The sequence below is a fragment of the Pristiophorus japonicus genome, chromosome 4 (assembly GCF_044704955.1).
Source record: "Pristiophorus japonicus isolate sPriJap1 chromosome 4, sPriJap1.hap1, whole genome shotgun sequence".
Classification (NCBI taxonomy): domain Eukaryota; kingdom Metazoa; phylum Chordata; class Chondrichthyes; family Pristiophoridae; genus Pristiophorus; species Pristiophorus japonicus.
The window spans coordinates 192,478,481-192,505,416 of NC_091980.1; the positions used below are offsets into that span (position 1 = coordinate 192,478,481).

General features: G+C 43.8%; 1 protein-coding gene across 11 annotated transcripts in view; it reads left to right on the forward strand.

Moving 5' to 3' along the window:
• The window catches only part of LOC139263213 (gephyrin), a 903,368-nt gene that overhangs the window by 820,491 nt on the left and 55,941 nt on the right, over positions 1–26,936 (forward strand). For all 11 annotated transcript variants that reach the window (XM_070878953.1, XM_070878963.1, XM_070878956.1 and 8 more), the window contains one exon: positions 18,872–18,959. In XM_070878953.1, coding sequence (XP_070735054.1) covers positions 18,872–18,959 — 88 coding nt within the window. The remainder of the gene's footprint in view (positions 1–18,871; positions 18,960–26,936) is intronic.

A 26,936-nucleotide genomic window follows, 5' to 3' on the forward strand; every position in this document is an offset into this window, starting at 1 on the left:
ACAGTGCCTACACTCCAAAAGTACTTCATTGGCTATAAAGCGCTTTGAGATGTCCGGTGGTCGTGAAAGGTGCTATAAGACTCTAAGATATTTTTCTTTCTTTTCCAAGACCACTTGACTGGACCATCTTCAGCCACTTTCTCCTCCTAAAGCCATTTGGCTTTTAATACCCAAGCTTATCATTACCTGACCACTGCTGCTTGATTTATTTTGTCTTCTTTCATTCTTTTAAACCTTATTAGTATCCTGCATTCTCAGCGTTGGCCTTGGCCTATCATCTAAGTCACTCAATGAAATGGATTAATGGAGTCATGTGCTGGTTCAGTGCACTGAACTAGAGAGTCTCAGGATGTGGATTCTTTTCTGCAATTCCTCAAATGAAAAATGTTAAGCTTGGTTGTGCCATTGAACGAGATGTCAATGCCTTCCAACCCCTGCCTTTTAGCCGCTCAGCAGCCATTCTTTTCAATTTCAGCAGTCTATTCTGGGCATTTAATAATCACTACTGCCTGTTTATCACTCAGTGGTCCCTTCTCCTCAGCTTCAGCAACCCATTCTTGGCAGTGAATATGTCCTGCCCTCGCCTGTTAGCTGGTAGGCAGCCGTTCTTAACTTCGGCAGCCTGTTCTGCACAGTGAATATTCTGCCGTTGACTTTACATAACTTTAAAAGTAACCCATTTATTTTAAAACCAAACGTATATCAATTGACGATCTGTATAGTTACAATAATAGGCTGAGTAAAAATAAATATTGGCCCTGAAATTGCGGCCTTTCCAGGTGTATACGATGTGCGCACGCGCCCATGGAGACCCCGCAAGTTCGGGGTTTTGGTGCGCAAAACGCATGCATCAAAATCCAGCACTTGCGAGCTGTCAACATTTCTTTTGACAGTTCCAACGCATTCCCGGGAGAAGGGCCTTTGCGGGCGGAGATTTGGGCTATTTTCCCAACTCTTGCCCAGCGAATGTCCTTAAAACTCTTACGCCTGGTAAGAGTTTTAAAAGATAGAAAAATAAAATTTTATCAATAATTTTTATATTAAAAACCTTGTCGAGGCCTCGTAGCGCAAGTGTTCGTTCCTCCGGGACCACTAGGTACATTCGTAAATATTTTTGTGGTCAGAGGCATCCGTCCGCGGGAAGCCTACGACCGCAATTTCAGGGTCATTAGTTTAAGCTTTGCTCTTTTGTTCTACCGTGCAATGGAATTTCATTAATTCTCAGTCCCTGAGGAAGCTGCCAAAAGGTCAGATTGAGCAGTTTTCTTCATTCCCTTTACACTGTTCAGCACCTAGATACTTGGACACATGGCATATATCTTGGGGCTGGATGGGAGGGATTTTGAAAATGGAGAGGAAAGGGGAAAATTACTATAACCCTCTTCTCCTTTAATTATCTTAACCCCCTCCGCTCTCAATTCTCCTGGCGCCCCTCATGCTTTCTAAATTCCCCCCTCTCTTTCATCCTTCCTTCCTCTCCCTTTCCTTAAACACATCATTTGGCTTTAAATCCCTGTGTGCAACACCACAGGAGATCGATTAGTAATCTGTAAATTGAAATAAATTAAAGCAAAACGTAACTGCTGGAAAATAATGAAAGTTTAATGAATGTAAAAGAAAAACTTATCTGAGTGCCATCTGGAGAGACAGAGCTTGGAGGAACCCCAGTGTCACTTTGCATTGGAAGGCCTGACAGGTAAGTCATGTGAAGTATAGAAATCTATTTTTAAAAATCTTACAGTTTAAAAGCAATTCCAGGAGTGACTACCAGCCATGACAATTATGATAAAGGAACTATGGGCTCCATTTATCTTTGTCGATTTTTGGTGCCCAGGAGGATTTGTGCCTGATTGTGCCGGGGAAAAAAGTTGGAACTTTCGCCAAAGTAAAATTTCATTTTGGCACTGCGGTACCTGAAGTTAAATCTGGGGATGGAGCTTCAAGTCTGCGCCAAAAGCTGAGGTTGCCAGGGTAATGAGAGACGCACTGAGGGAGGTTGCCAGGGTAATGAGAGACACATTAAAGGCTGACGCTCCCCCTGTGAGTTGAAGTTCCACGGCCATGACTTGCAGCGGGGGGGTATGCCCGGGATTGCAACAGAACCGGGGCGAGGGTGGGGGGATTGCAGCAGGAGCGGGAGGGGGCGGGGGCATTCGGCCCGGGATTGCAGCGGGAGAGGAGGGGTGGGTATTCAGCCCAGATTGCAGCGGGGGGGGGGGGGGGGGTATTCAGCACAGCTTGCAGAAGTGTGGCGGGGGGGGGGGGGGGGGGGGGAGGCGGCAGGGTATTCGGCCCAGGATTGCAGCGGGACTGGGAGCAGGGGGTCCATTCGGCCCGGGATTGCAGAGGGTGGGCCATTCGGCCCCGGGTTGCAACGGGACTAGGGTGAGGAGGGGTCCTTTCGGCCCAAGATTACAGGGGGACTCGGAGCAGGGGCGAGGCCATTTGGGTGGGGAGTGGGCAGGGAGGGGTCCTTTCGGCCCGGGATTGCAGCGGGACCGGGAGGTCAACACCAAAACAAGTAATCTTTAATGTAAAGAGATGCAAGGAATGTACTAACATAATCATTATAAACTATCTTTATTAACAAGATTAATCGGCAAAGAAACAGCTCCGATACAAACCTGGGCACCGATTATCTTAACTTAATGTAGAGTGTTTCTGATCGGTACTTAAGACCATTCTGCGCCGTCCTTAAAAAAATTTAATTGGTTGGGGAAAATCGCTTAATTGACAAAAAACGGCATGAAAATCAGTTTTCACCCAGATCTGCACCAGAAAATCTGGTGTATAAAAAATGCGGCACTGACAGTCGCCATCGGCGTACAAACTTTGAGGAAAGTTGCAAAATCAAGATTGCTCAAAAAAATCAGCGGACGTCAAAAAAAACAGCGCCCACTGGTGGTGAAAATTGAGCCCTAAGTGTGATAAACAGGATGTGTGCACTTTGCATCATATATATACACATTCATTTTGTGGCACTAACTTTCCTATGCACATTATCATTTTATTGTCAAGGTGCTCCATTTAGCGCATTGCAAAAAAATGGCTGTAACTCCTTTTTGTTTTTAAATAATTGAATTCATTCTGTGTTAATTGTAAAACCTTGCTGTGATTTTTTTTTTGTTCAACCTTTTCTCATGGGTGGAAAGTATTGCTACATTGCAGCAATCATGCTGGATTTTCGGCTTTGCCGTTTTCGGGGCGAAAACAGAGATGGGACGGGAAAGTTACCGCTCGGGTAATGTTTGCGCTGTGTGGAGCAGCTTTTGCAATCTGGGCCCCTAGGCGCCCGGAGCGCAGCGCAAAGGGAGACATTGTACGACTTTCGCAGCGCAAAAATGGGAATCTCGCCAACTAAAAATGCAGGGCCGGGAGCGCACCAAGAGAGGCATTGGGAGCGGGAGAAAAGAAAAATAAATTCACAAAAACATTCAAAAATATTGCTCACACCACCACAACACAAATCGCTACAAAAAAATTAAATAAAAACTGGAACTTACCTTTTTTTCCCTGGCAGCCATCACGGGGCACCCTTCGGGGCGTACGGGTGGGGTGCGAGTCGAAACTACTGCCGGTGTCGCAAGGAGAGCCGTTGCACACCGGCGCAGCTCTCCCCGGCGGTGCTTCTAAGCGCTGACGCAAAACCCGACCGGAGGATCGCGACCGGACGCAAAAGACCTCGCCGCCCCATTTTTCGTCGCGCAGGGTCAAAACCCGGTGAAACTCAGAGTGCAAATAACCCAAAAATCCAGCCTGTTGATTGTACTTGTTGTAAATATCCAATTTTTTAAAGATATTTACTTCAGTTACACAGCGATGTACAGCATTCTCGACCTGAGGTTTGATAATCCAGGTAAATGTCCTGAGTGTAACTGTTTGTGACAGATGGTGAACAAAGAATGCTTTCCTCAGCATTACTCTGTGATATTAATATATTTAGTCACATGCACAATTATTGGAAAGCCTTGGCTGGATTTTGCGGTAAAATAACAGTAAGGCTATCAGGGTTCAGCATTATTAACGTGCAAATTGTACAGCGACTTCCAACGACTGCGCACGCGCAGTTAAATGCGTAAATCAGGAAGTTGCTGCCCGTGTTGCCCTGCTCCACCAGAAGCTGCGCGATAATGGTATCTCGCCGAGAGACTCTCCCTTCAAATGCATAGGGGTAGAAATTGCCCTCCACCCAAAGCAGGGCCCACCCCTCATTTTTTAAGTTTTTCTCCGCTGCAACCCATGCAACGGAGACGCCGTTGATATTTTGTAGTTCTTTTTGGCTTGGGACGGAAGTTGTGGCGGCTGAGGGGCAGAAGTGCCCTTGCAGCGGGTCCACCGCCCCGACCAGTCACCAGCGCCGCATGAATGAAAGGGGAGAGCCGCTGCGAGCTCTGCATACTTTTAAGTTAGGTCTTCTGGGCCACCAGGGAGGGTTCCAGTTGGGCCAGCAGCCTGTCACCCAAGAGGGGGTGCCAGGCTGCCTATTGGCAATTGTGAAATTGCCCCTCGGGAAATGGCCCCTTTCCCGGTATTGCCCTGCGGGAGCGGCCCTGCTCCCGGTCCGTTGTCGGTACGCTCTCTGTAACATGGCGGTTCGGCCGCACTTAAAGGGGAGGACGCACTGCCTCAGCCGCCATGTTATTTTTTTTGTCGGCCAACTGCCAGGTCGGCCTGATAATTATGCCCCCAGGTTCGGTCAGGCTGCCAGCAAAACACGGCCCCTTGTGTTTGCAGCTCATAGCAGAAAGATTGAGTACCTGGAAAATATTTCACCCTAAACCATGCTTAATTAACATAAACTGAGATGGGGTAGTATGATTTTTTAAAAAACAGAATATCTCAAATATTAAGCTTTTAAAGAACTGGGGAAAATATTTGCACTGTTGATAATTGTTGCAGTCAGTTACTGCTGTTTGGAAATTGCAAGTCTAAGCAATAAAGTGGTTTTACACTAGTTTGCTGATGTAGGTTTAATACAGCAATAAATGCTTCACATTTATAGATTTAAAACACAATTGAAGCCAGTTATTCAGGGTGAGATACAATTGCCATTAATAGCATGCTATATTCTGATTAATTGTATGGTGTACTTCACCAGAGCTCTAAATACACTCCGACTAGGCCCTAACAATACCGACATGCTAAAATCTCAGTGTTGGGCATCTTGTCCTGGACCGCGTCTCCTTGAAAGTCCAGGACTATCGCAGCTACAGAAGAACTGAAAATATTATCCCGTACTCCCCATTTAAGTGATTTCAGGCAACTTAAAGAAGCTCAACATAACAGCATTTCAGAGCGTGTGTAAGAAAGTCACCAGTTGTCAACTGTTAAATTTTGCAGTTGGCAAAGCAGGTTGGTTATCAAGGCAAGCTGTTCTGCCAACTGTCAGTCTAATTGCTTGTTTAGTGCAAAGTGACTGTGTTGATGTGCATCAGAGTGCTAACAGCTTGCACAGCTTGAACTATTTCACACATTCCTTCAGTGTGTGCTGGGGTGGTGGTAATTGTATCAGAAAACCAACATCGACTACATATCTTATTCTATAACCTTTCGCCTTTATGGGATACACCTGTGGAGTATCTGGATTTGGGAGAAGGGTCTTCCTGACACTCAGCAGAGCACAGAAAAGACTCTGGTCCTTGGGTGATACATCTTTAGTGATTGATGTTGGTTCACTATTGTCAGAAGAATCTATATTCTCATGTGCCTCATCACAGTCCTACTATTAACTCAGGGCATCATATTTTTAGCAGTCCTGTACATGAGTATTTTAGCTTTATTGGGTTTATGTGCATTCATGGTCCAATACTTCTAACATCCTTCTGCTGTTCAGAGAATAGATTATATACCAAGAATGGTATATTTATGTTTTCGTTATTGTTGTATCAGACTGAATAGTTCAGTCAAACAATGGTTGTCTTTTTCTGCCCTTTAATAGTATTTGTGCATGACATCAGATTAATTTACATAATGTTACTGTTGGTTGTAAATCTGAATTTTTCCAACTAATATAACTGATTGGGTAATGATTTGTTTCACATTATGCAATGTTTCCAGTTGAGCAGCAAACCAATCTACCAAGGAAACTTATTATTTTTGTGGCAAATTTAAATTTATGTTTTCCGTGGGGAAATCCAGTACACAAAAATATATTTAGCTCAATTATGTGGAGTGTGTGGATAGCAGAGTTTGAATTCTGAATTTAAATTTACTACGAAAATACTCACACAACCCGCCCACACAACAACAACTTACAGTGCGAATTGAAACAGTTCTACAGTAAAGTAAAAGCAAATTACTGCAGGTGCTGGAAATCTGAAATAAAAACAGAAAATGCTGGAAAACACAGAGCATGTCAGACAGCATCTGTGGATAGAGAAACTGAGTTAATGGCCTGAACTTAATGTGGAGGAGGGTTGGGAGCGGGGAGCCGAAGTGGTCGGGAAACCTGAGAGAGCGGGTTTCCCGCAGTCCCTGCCAACTTTATCAGCAAGACCTGATTTGGATGGGAAACCTGTTTCCCACCCACAGCCAGCCAGATTGAGCCAGCCAGCCACGTGCTATAGGCCTTCCCGCCTGCAGCCACCCACAGAGCTGGCTGGCTGCAGGCGGGAAGGCCTATAGCACGTGGCTGCACAGAGGAGGGAGAGAGGGATCCCAGGGGGGGCGGCTGGAGGAGCACGGTGGGTGGCGGGGGAGGTCAAGAATGATCAGGGTCTGGCAGCGGCACGAGGGGTGTCGGGAATGATTGGGGGCAGCACAGGGCAGGGGGGAGTGGAACGATCAGGGTCTGGGAGCGGCATGAGGGGTGTCGGGAACAATTGGTGGCCGGGGGCAGGGGGGGGGGGGAGTGAAACAATCGGGCTGGAAGCAGCACGGGGGTGTCCGGAACGATCGCGGGTTGGGAGCAGGGCAGACAGTGTCTGATACAATTGGGGGCCAGAGGTCGATCGGTGGCTGGAGCAGCCAGGAGAGGAGTTAGGGACTGATCGGGAAGGGAGGGTGCGGGTGTTGGGGGGGCCGGCAACAATCAGAGCGCCAAATCAAGGGTCAAAGCAACAGATAAGGGGCCAGCGGAGAAGGGAGGGGTTTGGAGCATCACCACCGGGCCAGGAGAAGTGGTGGGGGTGCAGGCAAACAACATTGGATGGTCAGAGGAGCATGGGGAGGGGGTCTCTGATTGCGGGCAGCTGGTTGGGCAGGGACGCTGGATCCAGGAGATAAGTGTAAAGGCACATACCTCCTGGATCCAGCAGTCCTCGCCTTACTTTAACTGGCAGGTTTCACGAGACGTGCAAAACTCAACCGACTAAAGCTAAATTCAAAATGTAGGTTAAATCAGAGGCTCCAGCCTCATTATAATATTTAAATTGTCAACCTGCATACCTGGGAGCGAGTTAACTGCCCGCCCCGTCCTGCCTCCATTAAAGTGGGCAGGTTGAATCAGGTTCTGCTCGGGATTCAGATTTCTAACACTTTTAACTTTCTACACGATCCCAACCCACCGTTTTTTTTAGATTAAAATTCCCGCCAATTATTCAGGTCAATGACCTTTTGTCAGAGCTGCTGTACAGTAAGGTACTTCATGCCATTTAACTGTCTAATGTGCCTTAATATCCACTGGTCCAAATATAGCTTCCCAGAACTTGAAAACATATTAGTGTATTTGACTGGGTCAAATTATTGGAAAAAATTGTATGTGTGAAATTATAATATTACAGAATATCAAATGGGCCTGTTGACTGGTTTTGCATTGATGCAAAGCGGTTTCAGACACATGGAGACAAAACTCAAGAATTCTCTCACTGCAAGCCACGTGAAAGGCCAAGTGATGTGTGATCACCCTTAGGCCATAGTCTCACATCATTTGAGCTCCAAGCCAGCTGCAGTCTAACTACTTACTTGAATTCTTCCCCACAACATTAAAAATGTATCTGACATTCAGGCGCTATTGAGTGAGTGGAGCTTTGTGCATCTGTTTTAGCTGGGCAGGGTCTACCAGCTCTACGTTGAACTCTGCAGGTACCACTCTGACTGCGGCATATGTAAAACCCAACTGTTGGGAAACTAATGGTTTTCTGGTTGATATTTAAAATCAAAAATGAAGATTGATCAAGCATTCCACATTTTTTAAATGGCCACTATACAGAGATGGTCATTGTGCACTTTGTATAAGGATGGAAAGTAAAAAGTGTGCACATCAATGAATTGCTGAATGCAAGTGTTGAATTAAATCTCAACTAAATGAACAGTTACAGAATTTTCTTAATGTCTTAAACAGCAAGGTCCCATTATAAGATAAACCATCAAAATTAGGGATTTGATGACATTGGATACAGTTTGAGTCCAGTTTGAATCCTGCTCTTTAACCAGGACCTAATCACCCTTCTGAGCAGATCAAGTTTTTACCTTCATGCTGTCTACTGTCAAGGATGTTCTGTTAATAACCAAAGACATGACTCCATTCAGCACCAGGTATCCTTTATCTCACCCAGTGGGGTAGATCTTGATTTTGTGGGATAGTGTAAAACGGGTGATAGTGAGTCGGCGGCCCGTTTCACATCTCACCCGATTTTTATTTCCAGTGACTTCAATGGAAGGAACAATCAGGAGAGATGTACAACGGACTGCCAACTGACTATTACTCATTTTATACTATCACACAAAGTTGAGATCTACCCCAGTATGCCATTCAACCACTCCAACTTTGGGCTGGGATCGTGCTTTAGTGACCTCTCCCTGCTCCAGTTTGATGTTTTGCCTCATGAAGGCCTTGTTAGTAAAAAAAAAATTCAACTTGAATCCACTTGTATCTTTTGCGCGGAGCATTGGTTATGTTCTGTCAATGGAAAGTTAATGAGTTAGATACCTAGCTCAGCAAGACAAACTAGAGCAAACATTACAGTTGCATAGCACAGACCAAAACTTTATTTTATCAATTCATAATATGCAACAACATTACAATGTTTAAGCACCCAGATGACCTGAGTGTAAATCCTGTCTATTAGGACACAAACAAAAACTAACCGGAAAAATAAATTGACTTTTCAACCAACCTGGTTCTAATTTGGATTGATGTGTTCTTGTAGAGATTTTTACCTATCCACTTGCAAAAAAATTCAGTTGGATTCAAAGTGGAATATCTAATGCTGTCTCCATAATGGTTTCACTGTACCCACAAAAGTGCTTTAAACAAAGTGCAAATAAATCCAAGCAATTGTGAGAAAATACACCAAATTAAACATGATTGCCTTGTGCTGGAATTTTGAACGCTGAAGAAGCAGCACATGGTGAAGTATTAAAGCAATTATCATTAAATAGTTTTCACAGTGTGACAGCTGATTTTCAGAATCAGATTGGAGGGAATACATTTTACATGTAATTATTTCATGGTTGGTAATGAGCTCAGGAGTGTGAGATTTAATGTTGATTCATTGATTTAAACTATTTGGAAAATGGGTAAGATTTGAGAGTTGTTGAAATGAAAATATGTAAACCTGATCTCTTAATTCATTGCACATATAAATTGTAGGTCTTTTTGAAAATTATTCTTTATGCTATTATTCTGTTGCCTGGGTCTGGAATTCCCTGCCTAAACCTCTTCGCCTCACTACCTCTCATTCCTCCTTTTAAGACACTCCTTAAAACCTACCTCTTCGACCAAGATTTTGGTCATATGCCCTAATTTCTCCTTGTGTGGCTCGGTGTCAAATTTTTAATCATAATACTCCTGTGAAGCACCTTGGGATGTCAAAGGTGCTATATAAATACAAGTTGTTGTTGTAAGAGAATACACCCAAATATCCCTGGCACTGCTTACGGCTCTTTTATAACTATAGAAATGGTAGCCACACAGTGATCAATATTTTGTTCCTAAGTCTGAGCTGTATCTTTTTTAAGGCCACAAAGTCAAATTGTTGAATATTTTTCCACCTAAGATCATTCATAGTTTATTTCATTAGTCAAGGAACCTTGAAAATTGAAATGTGCTTATTAGCTTCAGATCTCCAGCTCACAACATTTTAAAATTGTTTTGTCCATGTAAGTAAGTGTGCATGTGAGAATGTACAGCTTTCATTGGACTGCTAGCAGATGTCCTATGGCATTGTGCTATTACAAGTGGGCTGTGGTGCATATCCTTAGTGAAAGAATTTGGGAAAAAAAGGTTCTGAGACTTCTGTGAAGCAAGTGTTTTTGATTGATTCCTGGAAAATAAATAACGTCGTCTTTGTTAATGCAGCTGATAAATAAATTCTTAGCACCATTGTGTAAATAATTACTTTTTTCTAATTCTCAATATAAGCAAAATAAAGCATCGGTGCTGTAATCATTCACCTCTGTCTATAGTTCTCTGAGCTAGTCTGAAGTAAAGAGTAAGCACATGTTATCAAACTTTCCCTCAAAAAGCTTCTAAACTTAGTTTTCCATGTTCTTTTCAAATCATTTGGAAAAACAGAAAGTGAAACACGTCCGTTTTTCGACTGAGATAATCAATACTTTGGAATGCTCAGGATAAACAAAAGTTAGGGACTGGTGCTTTAGTTAGCCCATTTGTATGAGTCTCTCTTTGAAATAATAAAGATTTATTAATAGTTAATACCTCAAACATTTTTTAAATTCATACTCCAGCTGGTTTGCAGATCGTTTTGATAAATAAGGAAACTCATAAATTCTGTTACATGTTAAAAATATTTGCGCTGAGAATCACATTGTTACAGGGAAATTCTAAATACTGCATACATTCAGACTATAGCATTCTGGGAATTGATATACCTGTAGTTGGTAGCTCCTTCCAGCTGAGAGAGTGACAGCTCTGTAAGATTAGCAAATCCAAGGCTTCTGAGAGAGGCAAACGCTTCTGCTACCCAAAGAAGCAAACAATAGCTAGATTAGTAAATTTCATCGTGTATTGTGAAATACGTTTTTTTTTCGAATGTCAGAATCCATGGGCTAGAATTTTTCCGCCTGGGTGAAACGGAATTTGTTTTGGCGGCTGTACAAGTTACACAAAATTTCGGCAGTGGTTTTGCGCGGCGCTAAAACGTATCGCCCATCCGATGTTTTAAGCGTTTTGATGACGTCAGTCGGTATGCAATGTTGCACTATCGCCCCAGGCGGAAAATTCGCCGATATCGCCCGTTTTCCCGTCCACCCGGAAACCCACCCCAAAAAATCAGTCGACCCCAGGGCACACCCAGCGCTAATGGCGCCATCTTGAAAACGGAGTACGAGTTCAGTGCATCAAAGGATTTGGAGAAGGAAGGATGCGTTTTACATAGTGAAGTTTTATGTGAGTTTATAGTTCATTTTAAAGGATATTTAAAGGATTTTTTTTAAATGGGGGGGTATACTATGTCAGCCATTATTCCTGGCTGCTTTTTTGATGCAGCATTGAGCTAGAAGAAGGCTTATTGATGAGCATTTTGAGTGTAATTGAAGAGGTCGCAGACGTATGGGAAGGAGGCCTTACCCCTCCCCCCCAATGAATTTACAGGGAACAGCGCTCATACCTGCAGCTTTCTGAGGCACAGTGCACTAGAAGGCTGTGCTTCCGAAAAGAGGTGGTCACAGAGATATGCAGCTCATAAAGGTAGATCTACAGCCTACCAGTGGCAATAGGACTGCACTGCCCGTCGAGGTGAAGGTGACTGCAAGACTTGCCTTCTATGCCTCTGGCTCCTTTTAGGCATCCGTAGGGGACATATGCTCCATCTCGCAGTTCACTACATATCGCTGCATTCGCTAGGTGACTACTGCACTGTGCGCATGCAGGATGGACTTCATAAACTTGCCAATGACCAAGCAGGCACAGAATGAGAGGGCTGTAGGTTTTGGATAAATTGCTGGCTTCCCCAAGATTCAGGGTGCCATTGACTGTATGCACATCGCCCTGCGAGCGCCTTTACTCAATCCAGAGGCTTACAGAAACCAAAAGGGATTCCAATCCATGAACGTACAGATCGTCTGCAACCATACTCAGTGCATAATGGCAGTAAATACCCAATATCCAGGGGGCATCCATGATGCTTTCATCTTGCGTGAGAGCAGCGTCTCATACCTGTTCGAGCGTCAGACACAAAGCCAGAGCTGGATACTGGGGGACAAAGGTTACGGCCTTGCCACCTGGCTCATGACACCCCCTCCGGAATCCTCTGTAGGCTGCCTGCAATGCTCCCCTCAGCAGGTCTCTGAGTTCATTGTGGTGTGCTGCATGCTACACAACTCATGAGGGAACAGGATTTGCCACTAGGGACTGCAGGACCACCTCAGGAGAGATGGGAGAAGGGGTAGGAGGACAAGGAGGAGGAGCATGACGATGAACCCATGCCACCACCGCCACAGGGGAGGCCTTGTGGAGCTTTCACCGCTGCAAAAGCCTTATGTCAGCAGCTCATAATTCAGCACTTTGCTTGAAGAGTGAACGGTGCATTTCACCGTTGCCTGGACACTCTATCCCACCATGTTGACTATTCCCCCTCTTATTCTGCAAATAAGACACTACACAGGAATGGTTAAGGTGAACAAAAGAAATTATTAAACACTGTAACCTTGAATAAGATTCAGTAACTTGATTAACATTTATTAAATATTTTGAAACTAGAATAAAATTCATTAAACATTATTGTGAACTTTTATAACTTAACAGAATTGAGAAACTTTAAAAACTTTTATAAAATAGCAACAACACGAAACAATAACCCCTGCACCGAACGTTTTTTACCTGCGGCCCCTTTTCTCCCCCCTCACCCTAACCCCGCCCTCGCCTCGCGTCATGACCCTACCCAAGTTGACACCAAGACGTCATGCAGCACGGCGGCCAAAGTCCTGCTGTATTGGGGGGAGAGACAATGGAGACACCATGTGTGGATCCACTGGAGAAGCTCGGGGTATGGAAGGCCCGGCTTCTGAGTGGCGAGCCTCTTGCTCAGCCTCACCACTCACAGGTGATGTCGGTCTGGGGACTGCAGTGGCAAAGATGGAGACCATCAACAACACGTGGGCATTGACAGCCGCGGTTTCACGGCTCCCATGGACAATCTGCGACCCGACCTCCGTCATGTTCGCAGATAGCGCTACAATGCTTATGGGAATCCTGCCCAATACCTGTAGGAGCTGTTGGGTGAGCTGGACACTGTCCCTGGACAGTCCACCATGTCCAGGTGTGCGTCTGCCTGTCTGTCAGCAGACCGACTTTGATGACTCACACTCTGGAGAGACGGCATACGGGATTCAATTCCGGTAGTGCGTTGCTGCACTTGTACTCGGGGCCTCAGATGGCTCAAAGCCCAAGAATGTTTCTTCCTCGGACAAGGTGCTGTCCGGAGAAAAAAGAGTTGTCGACTGCATCAGCTCCCCCGGAATAGGCTGCTCCTCTCCTTGAAGTTCTTCACCCTCGTCCCCCTCCTCCTGACAGCCTGAGGTGGAGGCTTCCATTGGAGGATGTGCTGCATGTGACTCCTCATCTGGAAATAGAAAACAGCAGATGCGTGGTTAGCAGCAGGGGAGGGGGCAGGGTGACACCAGGAAGGTCACATACCACAGGCTCATTTGAAGGACCGCCGCAACTCTATTATATATAGTCCAGAGGCACTGCATCATATTGCCCCACCCTAGTCCACAGACATGACATCATTTTGCCCCAACCCGAGTGCACAAACACTGCATCATATTACCCCAACTCAGCCCGCAAACACTACATCATATTACCACAACCCAGCCCAGGGATTTTGCAGGACTTACCCTTACTTTTGAACATGGGCTCAACACCCCGACGGGCAGTTGCCCTCCCTGAGGCACCGATCAGATGAACCACTCATTCCTCCAGGTCTGTCCGAGGTTCTGGGTGGACTGCCGCCTGTCCGCCGCTGCTCCCGGCAGCTGTGGGACATCTTTCCCTGCAAAGATGACAATGGGAATGGTTACCAGAGGGCCCATCTGCTCTTGTGGCAGATAGCCATCAAAGCATTTTTCCATACTGTGTGCATTTAATACAGTTCTCTATTTAGTGGCCCTGGAAGTTGCACGTGGTTCATGAGGAAGATGTCGAAGTGCAAAAACATCTTTTAAAATCTCAGAAAGCAATCTTAATAATGTGTAACGATTATTCATGGCAAATAAGGTGCAACACTAAGCCGACCTATACCAACATGTGTCAGATTTGTAATTTAAGTAATGAAGGAGTGCATCAATAAAAATATGACTTACTCTGACGACCCTGCAATGGTCATTGAACCTCTAGCGGCACTGGGCGTGGGTGCTTCGAATGTCGTCAATACAAGACACTTCCTCAGCGATGCTGGTCCAAGTACGATGAAAAACCGCTGGGAGGGGTTTATTTGCACCCCTCCTGTTTAAATCCCCCCATCTCCTCTCCACAGCAGTGAATAGGACCTCGTTGGCCTCATTACTAAACTTTCTGGCTCGCTGGCTGCTTCCATCTCCTTCCATCATGAATGCAATCTAAAAATGGCTGATTCAGCCCTGGGTGTACTGCGGGCGCTCCCTGACAGCTGACCAGAAATGCGGAAAGAACAAAAAAAGTCAACAAAAAAAATTTGCGCATGTGCAGAAGGTCCAGTTTTTTTTTGCTCGCATATTTTGGCTCTGGCGCACAAATTCACTTGTGCAACGCCGAATTTATCGTTATCACTCTTCATCATTTGGCAAATTTTAAAAGCTCTGGTGGTAGTGGTAATGTTTTTTCGCAGTGATTATCTCCCAAAAACGGGCTCCTAGCCCCATATCTTAAGCCCTGGATATTTGAATTTGCAAGGGTAGAAATGGTAAATTAATTTTTTTTGTAAAAAAACATTTGTGGTTTTTTTGATTAGTAAGATTTGCTCGTGGTGGACAAGTCCCCTGGACCTAATTGCCAGCATCCTGGGGTCTTAAAAAAAGTGGCTGCATTGGTTGTAATCTTACCAAAATTTCCTGCATTCTGGAGAGGTCCCAGCGGATTGGAAAATTGCAAATCTAACGTCCCTATTTAAGAAAAGAGGGAGACAGAAAGCAGGAAACTATAGACCAGGTAGCCTAACATCTGTCATTGAGAAAATGATGGAGTCCATTATTAAGGAAGTAGTAGTAGGACGGTTAGAAAATCATAATACAGTCAAGCAGAGTCAGCGTGGTTTTATGAAAGGGAAATCATGTTTGACAAATTTGTTGCTTTGAGGATGTAACGAGCAGGGTGGATAAAGGGGAACCAGTAGATGTGGTGTATTTGGATTTCCAGAAGGCATTTGATAAGGTGTCACATAAAAGGTCACTGCAGAAGATAAGAGCTCACGGGATTGGGGGTAATATATTAGCATGGATAGAGGATTGGCTAACTAACAGAAAACAGAGAGTTGGGATAAATGGGTCATTTTCCAGTTGGCAAACAGTAACTAGTGGGGTGCCACAAGGATCAGTGCTGGGGCCTCAACTATTTACAATTTATATTAATGACTTGGATGAAGGGACCGAGTGTAATGTAGCTAAATTTGATGATGATACAAAGATGGATGGGAAAGCTAGTTGTGTGTAGGATGCAAAGAATCTGCAAAGCGATATAGATAGGCTAAGTGAGTGGGCAAAAATTTGGCAGATGGAGTATAATGTGGGAAAATGTGAGGTTATCCAATTTGGTAGGAAAAATAAAAAAGAAAATTATTATTTAAATGGGGAGAGATTACAAAATGCTGAGGTATAGAGGGATCTGGGGGTCCTTGTACATGAAACACAAAAAGTTAGCATGCAGGTATAGCAAGTAATTAGGAAGGCAAATGGAATGTTGGCCTTTATTGCAAGAGGTTGGAGCATTAAAGTAGGGAAATCCTGCTACAACTGTACAGAACATTGGTGAGACCACACCTGAAGTACTGCATACAGTTTTAATCTCCTTATTTAAGGAAGGATATACTTGCATTGGAGGCAGTTCAGAGAAGGTTCACGAGGTTGATTCCTGAGATGAAGGAGTTGTCTTATGAAGACAGGTGGGCCTATACTTATTGGAGTTCAGAAGAATGAGAGGTGATCTTTTGAAACATATAAGATTCTGAGGGAGCTTGACAGGGTAGATGCAGAGAGGATGTTTCCCCTCGTGGGGGAATCTAGAACTAGGAGGCATAGTCTCAGAATAAGGGGTCGCCCATTTAAAACGGAAATGAGGAATTTCTTCTCTCAGAGGGTTGTGAATCTTTGGAATTCTCTACCCCCAGAGAGTTGTGGAGGCTGGGTCATTGAATATATTTAAGGTAGAAATAGAATAGGCAGATTGTTGAATGATAAGGGAGTCAAGGGTTATGGGGAGCAGGCAGGGAAGTGGAGTTGAGGCCAAGATCAGATCAGCCATGATTTTATTGAATGGCGGAGCAGGTTCGAGGGGCCAAATGGCCTACTCCTATTTCTTATGTTCCTTGCTTATAGTAAGAGTTGTGCTTTATTGATGTTTTGCAAAAACAAAATTTGAGCCAATAAAATTGCAAGAAATTTGCATATGATAAAGTTTGATGGGCAAGCTATGCATGCTGATAGACCATTTTTAGTATATTGCTAAGGATCTCCGTTGGCACTGTTCGCAATAGGGCCAATGATACATTGTTTAGCTTTTTGCCCTCCATTCGCCATGATACTTCTGCTACCGATCTGTTCAATCACGCCCTCACCTCCACCTTTGATGCCCTTGTCCCCAGTAAAACCTTACTCTTTCCCACCCCGGTTGTTCGCCTTGGTACAGCCCCCATCTTTGTTCCCGTAAGACCAAGTGACACAGATTTGAACATTTATGGCACACCTGGTTTCATACCAGATATAGCATATGTAAGATTTTTCAGAGTTCTTGGACAAGACATAAAAATAGGCAGCAACTAGTGAAGTTCGAATAATAGATCAGGAGTTTAATAAATTCACAGTGTGATATACTTAACAACAGGCGATAGTTTGACGAGGTGCTCGCAGTCCTTGGTTTCTGGAGCCTCTTAAACACAGATGACGCCATCTTCAGTCTGTCCTTTTCGCGGTAGATCTGTTTGAAGTTCCCCTTTGTGTGCCAGGTTTTTATCCTTTTTCTTGCAGAACGTTTGATTAAATTAATGTCCATCATGGTTTTTAACAAGATCACATCATCTTCTTGGCTGTTTTTACGGTTTCATTTTAAGCAAACTTCAGCATTTCATATACAGGTTACTACAGATCATTCAGAATCTTAGAAGTTGCTTATAGATACTTGGTCAATGGAAGTTTGCTATTCTATGCTCACACTTATATACGTATTATTACTAAAAACATCGAAGTACTAGCCTTTCGCACACATATGTCCAATATGGTGTGCAACCATATTTTAAGAGTGTTTGGGTGGTTTTGTGAACCTCCGGGGTATGTCATAGACTTATTTTTGACTCATCAATCATGCATCATTGTATCATAACATAAAAAATGTGCTGCCCAGGAAACACAGTTCTGCACGTACATCCAAGGATATAATTAAAACCCTTCTTTATCAGTCAGCTCAGTGCAACTGTAGTGAGAGGCAGCCACCAGTGTAAAGCTGCCAGCTATGCATCAGAAACAGGTGTCTGTAATTTGATGACAGCCTTAATCAAGATGTTCAGATGACAAAATTGAAGCCTTTCAATCGTCCCATTATCCATTATTTCCCTATTTGTTTTCTGAAATGCCTTCACAGTCTCTGAAAGTTGGATACTGTGCTCATGTGAAAATATTTATAGTTGCATGTTACCCCCTGTTCTAAATTGAAACTACTAACAGTTGCGGAATAAACAAATATTTCACCAGGTGGCAGTAGATTCCAGTTCATTCACTCTTTTGACAGTCTTGTGAAACTACTTTATTCCTGCATCTTGCTGAAATAACAGTGGACTATTACTGGTGTGATGTCCCATGTGAGCACCTATTGAATGAGGCTGAGAAGAGAATAGTAAACCTTCACGGTTCAGTGTATTTTTCAGTTGAGACATTTCACGTCACAATGTGAAGATACTTTGTTATCATTTCACATTTATTTTTTTGTCTTGAATTATTTACCATCCATCAAATATTAACTGTATGTTTGATCTTGAACCCATCACAAGACATATTCATAAAATGGACTTCTGGATTAATACATAAATTTCAGCAGTTTACACATTGGAGTCGCTAACACGCCTTGTCCCCATACCTATCCTAGATTTGAGTACAGCCAATATGAAAACTAAGTATTTAGTGCTGTGCAGAGTAAATCTGAATCAAAAATGTGCTAAAAATGCAAAAAATTATGCTTTGCTTTTTCAAAAAGAGTATTTAAAATGTATTCAAAATAAAAACTAAAAGTACACTGAAATAATATTTCATTAAATGGATACCAGTCCTCTTTACTCTCCTGACAGCCTCAGCTATTGTTTCTCTGATATTTATCTTCTATTGGATCAATCGAAGTATGGGGCAATCTATCCAATAAACAAGAATGCTCTTTTAAATAGCATAAATAATTGAACCTCAAGGTGATAAAAACATGAGCAAGATCTTTGCAAAGGTGAAAGATCCTCGCGTGAACACAAACATTGTTGGTAACAAGACATATTCATAAGGGAAAGGATTGAGTTCATAGTCGAGCAGGGCAACAAATTTCTACACCTCCAGTTTCAGCAAGAACTGCTGATGGCGTCAAGATCAGAGGCATGTAGGTGCTGTTGGAGCCAAGAGTATGGCATTAGTTTTATCAACATTAACCTGGAGGAAATTGTGGTCCATCCAATGTATTTTCACATTGGGTATGTTAGGATGATGCAATCTGTGCTATTTTCATAAACACTTAATCAAGTTTTGCTTCTCAAGTTTTTGAAGTTTTTTTATTAATCATATTTAATAAATATATTTGTTTGTTTTGTAGCCCTGATGACCTGCTGAATGCACTCAATGAAGGCATAAGTCGTGCTGATATCATCATTACTTCAGGGGGTGTATCCATGGGAGAAAAGGTAATCAACTTAAAATATATATACATATTTTATATATATATATATATATAAAAATACCAAGTTAATTTAAAATTACGTGAATTGAATTGGATACATAGGGAATGACCAGTGGAAGAATAGTCATGATTCCTCTCAACTCAGAACTAGAGGTTCCCACCTTGTGACCCTCCAGCCCATAGCATATTCCTTGAGGGATGAAAGATGGGGATTGTGACAAATAATTCAATAGAAAAGCTATTATAAACATATTGGATTCTTAGATTACGTGATAACAGTCAAACTTTTCAGACAGATTAAAACTCTATTGGAGTTACAACACCCAATTTTATATTCACTTTTATTAGCAGTTTTATGTCACACATACTACACGTTTTCAGCATATTCAGCAGAAAAGAAATAATTTTCATTTAATACCTTGAAGGTGTCCCTGGCAGTCACTGTTACAATATAGAGAAATGCAACTATCAATTTGCACACAACAAGGTCCCACAAACGGTAATGAGATAAATTATCTAATCTATTTTGGGGATATTGTTTGAAGGATAAATGTCAGCCATGACACCAAGAGAATCCTCTGTCTTCAAACAATACCATGGGATCTTTTATGCCCACCAAAGAAAAACAAACAGTGTCTTGGTTAAATGCCTCAGCCAAAAGATGCCACCTCTGACTGCAGCACTCCCTCAGTACGGCACTGAAGTGTCAGCCTAGATTATGTACTCGGGTCTCTGGAGTGGGGCTTGAATCCCCAACCTTCTGACTCCTGATAAGATGCCAGCCTTGGCTCAGTGATAGCACTCTTGTCTATGAATCAGAAGGTAATGGGTTCTAGCCTCACTCCAGAGCCTTGAGGACATAATATATGCTGACATCTCAGTGCATGACTGACTGAGTGCTACACTATTGCAACTGAGGAGGACATAAAAGATCCTATGGCAGTATTTGAAGAGCATAGGAGTTCTTTCGGTGTCCGAACCAATATTTATCCCTCAACCAACATCACCAGAAAAGATTATCTCAACATGCATTTTGTTGCTGTTTGTGGGACCTTGCTGTGCGCAATTTGACCACTGCATTTCCCTAATCATCATCATAGGTGGTCCCTCGAAACGAGGATGACTTGCTTCCACGCCAAAAAAAGGATAAGTTCACAGGAGCTTCATTGAAGGACCCGAACTACATCCTGAAGGGTGGAAGGTGCCTGTACGTGATTTTTTTTAATGTGGGGTGGCCGTTGCACACCAGCCACCTCACGGGCTTGACAGAGCTAGGTCTTGGCCCAGTGGCAAGGATTACCCAAGACAACAGGAGACCAGTTTTGCTGCACGGACCTAGTGCGCACACGTATCGCAGTGTGGGCTGGTCCATGCTGCCCCTGGGCCCTTGGCCCTGAACTCGCACCTCTCCTTTGCCACGATCATGTCCCTCTACAGTCTCTCGCCGCATCTGCTGTATCTGCCCACGCTCCAATCACCGAACTGGATCTTGATGACGTCACTCTCCACAGCCGTCACTCTCCTGCACCAGCTCGCGCTGTACCTTGAAATGGTATGCCTCCATGCTGCCCATGGCCGCAGCTCGCCGCTCCTTTTATGGCCCCCGACTTGCCGCTGATGTTCCCTCGCAGGTCGGGGCCTCCACTCTATATAACAACAGTGACTAAATGCAGGACCTTGCCTTTAATTTCCTTTAGTGGCAAGAGTGCTACCAAGGCTGATGCATCTCTAAACGTTATAGATAAGATTCACTCTCACTGAGCAGCATGGGTAAGCTCTGCTTCCCTTCGTATGGAACTCTCAAATGAGAGAGAGCAGTGCGGACAGGTGATTAAAACACCAGGAAATGTGAATTCCGATAAAGAACAAAAGAGAAAATTAAAGAACAAGGAGAGAAGGAATAAACAAACAAATTAACCAAATATGGGAAAGTCATTTTTAAAAATTAATTCACGGGATTTAATGCCCATCCCTAATTCCCCTTGAGAAGGTGTTTGTGAGCCATCTTCTTGAACCGCTGCAGTTCGTGTGGTGAAGGTACTCCCACAGTGCTGTTAGGGAGGGTGTGCCAGTATTTTGACCGAGTGTCGATGAAGGAATGGAGATTTTATTTCCCAAGTCAGAATGGTGTGTGACTTGGAGGGGAACTTAGAGATGGTGGTGTTTCCATGCATCTGCTGTCCTTGTCCTTCTAGGTGTGAGAGGTCACAGGTTTGGAAGGTGCTGTCGAAAAAGCCTTGGCGAGTTGCTGCAATACATCTTGTAGATGGTATACACTGCAGCCACATTGGTGGAGGGGGTGAATAATTAAGTTGGTGGATGAGGATGCCGATCAAAATGGACTGTTTGTCCTGGATGTATTGAGCTTTTTGAGTGTTGTTGGAGCTGCACTCATCTGGGCAAGTGGAGAGTATTCCATCACACTCCTGACTTGTGCCTTGTAGGTGGTGGAAAGCCTTTGGGGAATCAGATGAGTTACTGGCTGCTCTTCTAGTATTTATGTGCTGTTCCAATTAAGTTTCTGGTCAATGGTGATCCCCCAGGATGTTGATGGTGGCGGATTCGATGATGGTAATGCCATTGAATGTCAAGGGGAGGTGGTTAGACTTTCTATTGTTGGAGATGGTCATTGTCTTGGAACTTGTGTGGCATAAATGTTACTTGCCATTTATCAGCCCAAGCGAGCACGAATTGCTTTATTATCTGAGGAGTTGCGAATGGAATTGAACACTTTGCAATCATCAGCGAACATCCCCATTTCTGACATGATGGAGGGAAGGTCATTGATGAAGCAATTGAAATCGTTGGGCTTAGAAACTGCCCTGAGGAACGTCTGCAGCAATGTTCTGGGACTGAGATGATTGGCCTCCAACAACCACAACCATCTTCCTTTGTGCTAGGTATGACTCCAGCCACTGGAGAGTTTTCCCCCTGGTTCCTATTGACTTCAATTTGACTAGGACTCCTTGACGCCACTCTCGGTCAAGTGCTCCATTGATGTCAAGGGCAGTCACTCTCACCTCACCTCTGGAATTTAGCTCTTTTGTCCATGTTTGGACCAAGATCTGGAGCCGAGTGGTCCTGGCGGAACTCAAACTGTGCATCAGAGAGCAGGTTATTGGTGAGTAAATGCTGCTTGATAGCACAGTCGGCGACACCTTTCATCACTTTGCTGATGATTGAGAGTAGACTGATGGAGTGGTAATTGGCTGGATTGGGTTTGTCCTGCTTTTTGTGGACAGGACATATCTGGGCAATTTTCCACTTTGTCGGGTAGATGCCAGTGTTGTAGTTGTACTGGAACAACTTGGCTAGAGGCGCGGCTAGTTCTGGAGAACCAGTCAGGAAGTTTTCAGGGCCCATAGCCTTTGCTGTATCCAGTGCGCTCAGCCATTTCTTGATATCATACGGAGTGAGTCAGATTGGCTGAAGACTGGCCAGTGGGGGACCTCAGGAGGAGGCCGAGATGGATCATCTACTCGGCACTTCTGGATAAAAATGGTCGTGAACGCTTCAGCCATGTCTTTTGCACTCACATGCTGGTGTTTCCACATCGTTGAGGATAGGAATGTTCATGGAGCCTCCTCCTCCTGGTGTTTAAATGTCCACCATCATTCACGACTGGATGTGGCAGGACTCCAGAGCTTTGAGCTGATCCATTAGTTCTGGGATCTCGGTCTGTAGCATGCTGCTTTCTGCTGTTTTGCATGCATGTAATCCTGTGTTGTAGCTTCATCAGGTTGGCACCTCATTTTCAGGTATGCATGGCATACTCTTCTACACTCCTCATTGAACCAGGGTTGGTATCTGGCTTAAAAACAGAAAATGCTGGAAATCTCAGTGGGTCAGGCAGCATCTGTGGAGAGAAAGCAGAGTTAACGAAATGTTAACTCTGCTTTCTCTCCACAGATGCTGCCTGACCCGCTGAGATTTCCAGCATTTTCTGTTTTTATTCCAGATTCCAGCATCCGCAGTATTTTGCTTTTGTATTGTTATCTGGCTTGATGGTAATGGTAGAGTGAGGGATATGCTGGGCCATGAGGTTACAGATTGTGATGGAATTCAATTCTGCTGCTGCTGCTGAAGGGCCACAGCTCCTCATGGATCCCCAGCTTTGAGCTGTTAGATCTGTTCTGAATTTATTCCATTTTGCACAATAGTAATGCTACACAACACGATGGAGGGTGTCCTCACTGTGAAGAAGGGACTTTGTCTCAACAAGAACTGTGCAATGGTCTCTCTTACCAATACTGTCATGGACAGATGCATCTGCAACAGCTAGATAGGTGAGGATGAGATCAAGTAGGTTTATCTCTCAGGTTGCACCTGCCATAAGCCCAATCTGGCAACTATGTCCTTCTGGACTCGATCAGTAGAGATGCTACCTGGCAACTCTTGGTGATGGACATTGAAGTCCCTCACCCAGAGTACATTCCGTGCCCTTGCTACTCTCAGTGCTTCTTCCAAGTGTTGTTCAACACGGAGGAGTAGATTCAAGTGGATCGAATGCTAAAAGAAAAATGAAAAATACATGATTATACGGGCTTAATTAATGGCACTCTTCGGATATAACTTCTCGCTGACAACATTATGTTTTCTTTTGATCCTTTAACTGGCAGTAGCTCTGGAGATATCCATTAAAAAAAATAAGTTTTAAGCTCAGATACCACAGTAACCTCAGATCTTTTTTTACAAAGCCACTAAAATGATTCTCTGAGCCAAATGAGAATTAACACCATCACAAACAATATAAAATCCAACTATAGGTATTGTTATGTATGCAATAAAGGTACAAACTGAGTACTGTTTAACTGAACAAGGTACACCCTTGGCTCTGCTTTATTACGGCCCAAAGTGCCTGACTCACAAAATGGCTGGCCTTTTATACCAGAGCAGCACCATGTGCGTGCTGTTCAGTAGCCTCCAATAATGACACCATCTGGTGGCTACAAACACCATGTACATACATGACAATACCCTCCTCTGAGACTTTATCACAGTCTTTCACAGGTTGAGACGGTCCGGTGCTTTTCGCTCCCGGGTTGACCGTCTCAGTTCGATTCCGGCCTTAGGTGAACGTGCGGAGTCTATTGTGGCTGGATGGCTGACTTGTTGGGGTGGCAGTGGCCATGTCAGGAATTGTAAGTCCATTTTTATTCAACAAATCTGTGATGGAAATTCTGGGTTCACTGATGACCCTTGAGTCCACTGAAGGCTGCTGGTAGGTTGGTTGGTCGTCGACGGTTTCTTCGTCTGACTGCTCTGGCTCATCTGTATGCCTCAGCTTTGTTTGATCCATGTGTTTCCTGCAAGCTGGCCTATTCTTGAGCTTAATAACAAATACTCTGTTGCCCTCCTTGGCCATGACCGTTCCAGCGATCCATTTGGGACCCTGACCATAATTCAACACATGTACAGGATCATTAACAGAAGTCTCACGTGACATAGTTGCACGATCGTGGTACCATTGTTGACTCTGTCTTCTGTATTCAACATGATTACTTAAATCCGGGTGTACAAGAGATAACTTGGTCTTAAGACCTCTTTTCATCATGAATTCAGCAGGCGAGACCCCTGTGAGTGTGTGGGGCCTTGTCCTGTAACTCAGCAGTATGCAAGACAAGTGGGTCTGCAGTGACCCTTGGGTTACTCTCCTCATGCTATGCTTGACAATTTGTACTGCACGTTCTGCTTGCACGTTGGACGCAGGCTTGAACGGTGCTGACCTTACATATTTTATGCCGTTAAGTTTTACAAACGCCTGAAACTCCTGACTGGTGAAGCACGACCCATTGTCATTCACCACTATGTCAGGCAGACCATGTGAGGCGAACATGACATTGAGATTCTCTATGGTTGCCGTGGATGTACTGGATGACATGATTATGCATTTTATCCATTTTGAATAAGCATCCACCACCACTAAAAACATCTTGCCCAGGAAGGGACCTGCAAAATCTACATGGATCCTGGACCAAGGTTTAGATGGCCATGACCACAGACTCAGTGGCGATTCTGCTGGTGCTTTGCTGAGCTGCATGCAGGTGTTGCACTGATGCACACATGCTTCCAGCTCAGAATCAATTCCTAGCCACCATACGTGGGACCTGGCGATGGCCTTCATCATCACTATACCAGGATGTATGCTGTGTAACTCACGCACAAACTTCTCTCTCCCTTTTTTAGGCATTACAACTCGATTGCCCCACAATATGCAATCTGCTTCAATAGACAGTTCGTCCTTGGGACGAATGTACGGTTTGGCCTCCTCGTACGTTTTCCCTGTTGGATCACTAGGCATGAGTAGATTCTTTCTCAGACCGTAGATCTTTGAACCGCACACAGTGAGGAACACGGCCCGGTGCCGATCTGCATTGTCAACCCCCTTCATTTTATTGGCCACGAAGTACTGGTTCAAACAGCTCACAAAGTCTGCCCAATCTTCTCCCTCCACGAATCACTCTAAAAATCCAATCATGCTCATTTTGCAAAGGTTCTTGTATTCTTGTCGCCAAATGTTATGTATGCAATAAAGGTACAAACTGAGTACTGCTAAACTGAACAAGGTACAACCTTGGCTCTGCTTTATTACGGCCCAAAGTGCCTGACTCACAAAATGGCTGGCGTTTTATACCAGAGCAGCACCATGTGCGTGCTGTTCAGTGGCCTCCAACAATGACACCATCTGGTGGCTACAAACAGCATGTACATACATGACAGGTATCATCAGTGATCCAACTACATCGATGGGGCTTTTTTTGTCTTTGTGGGCAAAAACAGTCAATCCAGGCTGAAATGTATGGAGAGTCAGAATAATTTTCAGATTATAATTTCATTTATTTTTCCTGAATTATTGATGAATTCAATTCAAATTCCTTTCTAAATTTCATTGCGAAAAATACTATCCAACAAACCGATCCATCAATGCCATTCAACAAAAGCACAGCCCATGAAAATAGAAATGGATTCGAAGAATATAATGAGGCTGAATGTAATGCATTCCCTTTGCCTAGTATGACAAGCAGCCCTCTTTTCACATCCATCCAGCTCTTGTGTCTGAGTGCATGGAGATAAACCTCACTAGGACATAACTGTTCTTCTTAGTAATACCTGTCAACACATCATTAGTACAATGAACATTTGTGTCACATTTGTATATTGATGACCACTGTTTGTGTTTTGCTCCTGGGTTATAAGTAGCTCGAGGGCTTTGTTGTGTAAAATTATCAGCACCCTCTCATATATTTACACACACACAATTTATGAGACCTATCATCTGTTATTGAGTGGGCAGAGGTTATTTATCTCAATGCAATGGCTTATCTTTCTTCAGTATAAATATTCTGGAAAATCCTCTTTTCCTTTATATTTTAATCTTCCTCAGGCACTTGCTGTAGGTCAGAAGATAATCAAGTTAAAATATTACATGAGGCCACCTTTTAAATATTGACAGACAAATCTGTTTTGTTTTATTAAAAATGTTCCTGATTTGGGTGGATATCAGTCAGAATTTTGCCCAACTTGAAAAATTCTATGTACAATCACTCATATTGTAGAATACAATGCTAAAGTAACTATCTCTTGAGGCAATAACAAGTTACATATATAGTACAGGTTGAACCTCCCTTATCCGGGACTCCCTTATCCGGCACCACTCCTCGTCCGGCACCATTTACGGCAGGCGGGTAGCGCATGCGCAGAACTCCCCCCACCAGCCCATTCCCTTTTTAGGCACAACGGTGATACCTTTCCTTTATTATTTAATTAAATCATTCACCTAAACAGAAAATCCACACACTTGCTAGAAAGAAAGTGATCAGCAGTAGCAGAAACCCCCTCAACCTAGAACACCTCAGGGCCCGCTGGGCCGCCGACACCTCACTGATGGAAATTCCAATAAAAATTGTTCAGAAAATATTTTCCAAGTACTTACCTTTTTAATATTTTGGATCAGCTAACCATTCCATAGATTTTGAGAATT